General features: G+C 45.9%; 1 protein-coding gene across 1 annotated transcript; it reads left to right on the forward strand.

Annotated features, from left to right (window-relative positions):
• Positions 1 to 1,173: 1,173 nt before the first annotated feature.
• Positions 1,174 to 1,883, forward strand: LOC106002513 (huntingtin-like; the record flags this gene model as incomplete). Its single annotated transcript, XM_013037379.1, has 2 exons — positions 1,174 to 1,390; positions 1,738 to 1,883. Coding segments are annotated over exons 1-2 (318 nt in total), but the record flags the coding sequence as incomplete, so codon positions are not given.
• Positions 1,884 to 2,083: the final 200 nt, after the last annotated feature.

A 2,083-nucleotide genomic window follows, 5' to 3' on the forward strand; every position in this document is an offset into this window, starting at 1 on the left:
CACTTGAGCCACAGCGCCACTTCCGGCTTTTTTCTTTTTGCTTATGTGGTGCTGAGGAATCGAACCCAGGGCCTCGAGCATGCAAGGCAAGTGCTCTACCACTGAGCCACCTTCCCAGCCCTGCAAGTGAACTTTTAATAGCTTTATAGATTTTAGCTGTAACCAAAGGAACATTTGCTTTGCAATATTAGTGATGAAATACAGTTTTCTAAACGTTAAGCTAAAATTGATGTGTTATCTGAAAAACTGGCTTCCCAAATCCTTAAATGTCTTTAAAAAAAAGTTGACAGAACAAGTAGATTGTCCTATGACATGCCCTTTCCCAGCCAGGTGTTGGCACTTGTGTGTTAGAGTCACCAGTCCTAGCTGCTTCTGCACATTTGCCTCTAATTCCAGGAATGCAGGTGTCTCATTCATTTCATATGGGTCACATTAGCCTCAACATTTTATTTGTAAAAAGGAAAAAGTTGCTAGGCGTCAGTGGCTCATGCCACTGAGGATCATGGTTCAAAGCCAACCCTGGGCAGAAAAATCTGTGAGATTCTCATCTCCAATTAACCACCAGAAAATTGGAACTGGTACCGTGGCTCAAGAGGTAGAGTGCTAGCCTTAAGCTGAAGAGCTCAGGGCCAGCACCCAGGCCTAGAGTTCAAGCCCCATGTCCGACCAAAAAAAAAAAAAAAGGTTAAAAAAGATAGATAAAAATAAAAGTGCCATAAAGAGACCATTGACATATTCTTCTGAGAGAATGTTAGACTAAATTGTTTGTACATTTTTAGCAGACATCAAACAGTATATTTTGTTAATAAGGAGTTCAAATAGATCTTACCTATTTCCTTATTTTGTCTGTTTATGCTCAAACAAAAGCCTCTTGCTGAATGTATTGGTCCACTTTGGTTGCTATGCTATAGAGGTCTAGCTGGTTTTGATTTATGGTTCTAGAGATGCAAGGCCTGGGGCCTCATCACATGATGGCCTTACTGCCAGAGTCCCAAGCTGGCTTAGATCACTGCATGCAAGTTAGTGTTTGGGTCTCTAGAGTGTTCTTGAAAGCATTCCTTACAGTTCATTGTTATTATCTTAGAAACACTTGCATTAGTCCTGACTGTGTTTGCCTTATCTGATAGAAAGCTTATATTCTTCCTGTTTGTCTCACTTTTAATGCTCTGATCTTAGGAGTTCAACCTAAGCCTCTTGGCTCCATGCCTGAGCCTCGGCATGAGCGAGATCGCATGTGGCCAGAAGAGTGTCCTTTTTGAAACTGCTCGTGGGGTGACTCTGGACCGTGTGACTGGCATCGTCCAGCAGCTTCCTGCTGTCCATCAGGTCTTCCAGCCTTTCCTGCCCACGGAGCCCACAGGCTACTGGAGCAAACTGAATAATCTATTTGGTAATTTAAGTAAAAGCTTCTCTTATTTACAGTTCTGAGGGCTAGCATGGTGTGTGGCCTAGATAAGAATACCTGTCAGTCAATGCTGTTGATTGAAAACCTGGTTGGCACCAGGTCTGAGCTCTAAATTTCTTTTTGTGTGTTTGCCACTTGGCCAACCTGGACATAGTCAGGGTCTCACATCCTTTAGGAATACTCAGGAGGAGCAAGTCCCTGCTGCATGCAGGCACCTGAGCGCGTGCAGACGTGTTCTGAGGCCAGGTATCCGGAGCTGTGTGTGTCTGCACAGAATGCAGAGGAAGGGGCCTGTGTTCCCATCACAGATGCTCACAGGGCTCATGTTTCAGGGGACGCCACATTATACCAGACCATGACCACGCTGGCTCGGGCCCTGGCGCAGTACCTAGTAGTGATCTCCAAAGTGCCCACCCATTTGCACCTTCCTGCTGAGAAGGAGAGGGACACAGTGAGGTTCGTGGTGATGACCCTCGAGGTGAGTACGTGCAGCTCTGGGACTCAGGGTTTCTGCGAGGAGGTGACATGTGCCTGGTGTGAGTGAAAAGGAGAAGTAGTTCTGTTTGAAAACTGAGAGCCTGGGCTGGGAAGGTGGCTCAGTGGTAGAGTGCTTGCCTTGCATGCATGAGGCCCTGGGTTCGATTCCTCAGCACCACATAAGCAAAAAGAAAAAAACCG

The sequence above is a fragment of the Dipodomys ordii genome, unplaced genomic scaffold (assembly GCF_000151885.1).
Source record: "Dipodomys ordii isolate 6190 unplaced genomic scaffold, Dord_2.0 Scaffold12566, whole genome shotgun sequence".
Classification (NCBI taxonomy): Eukaryota; Metazoa; Chordata; class Mammalia; order Rodentia; family Heteromyidae; genus Dipodomys; species Dipodomys ordii.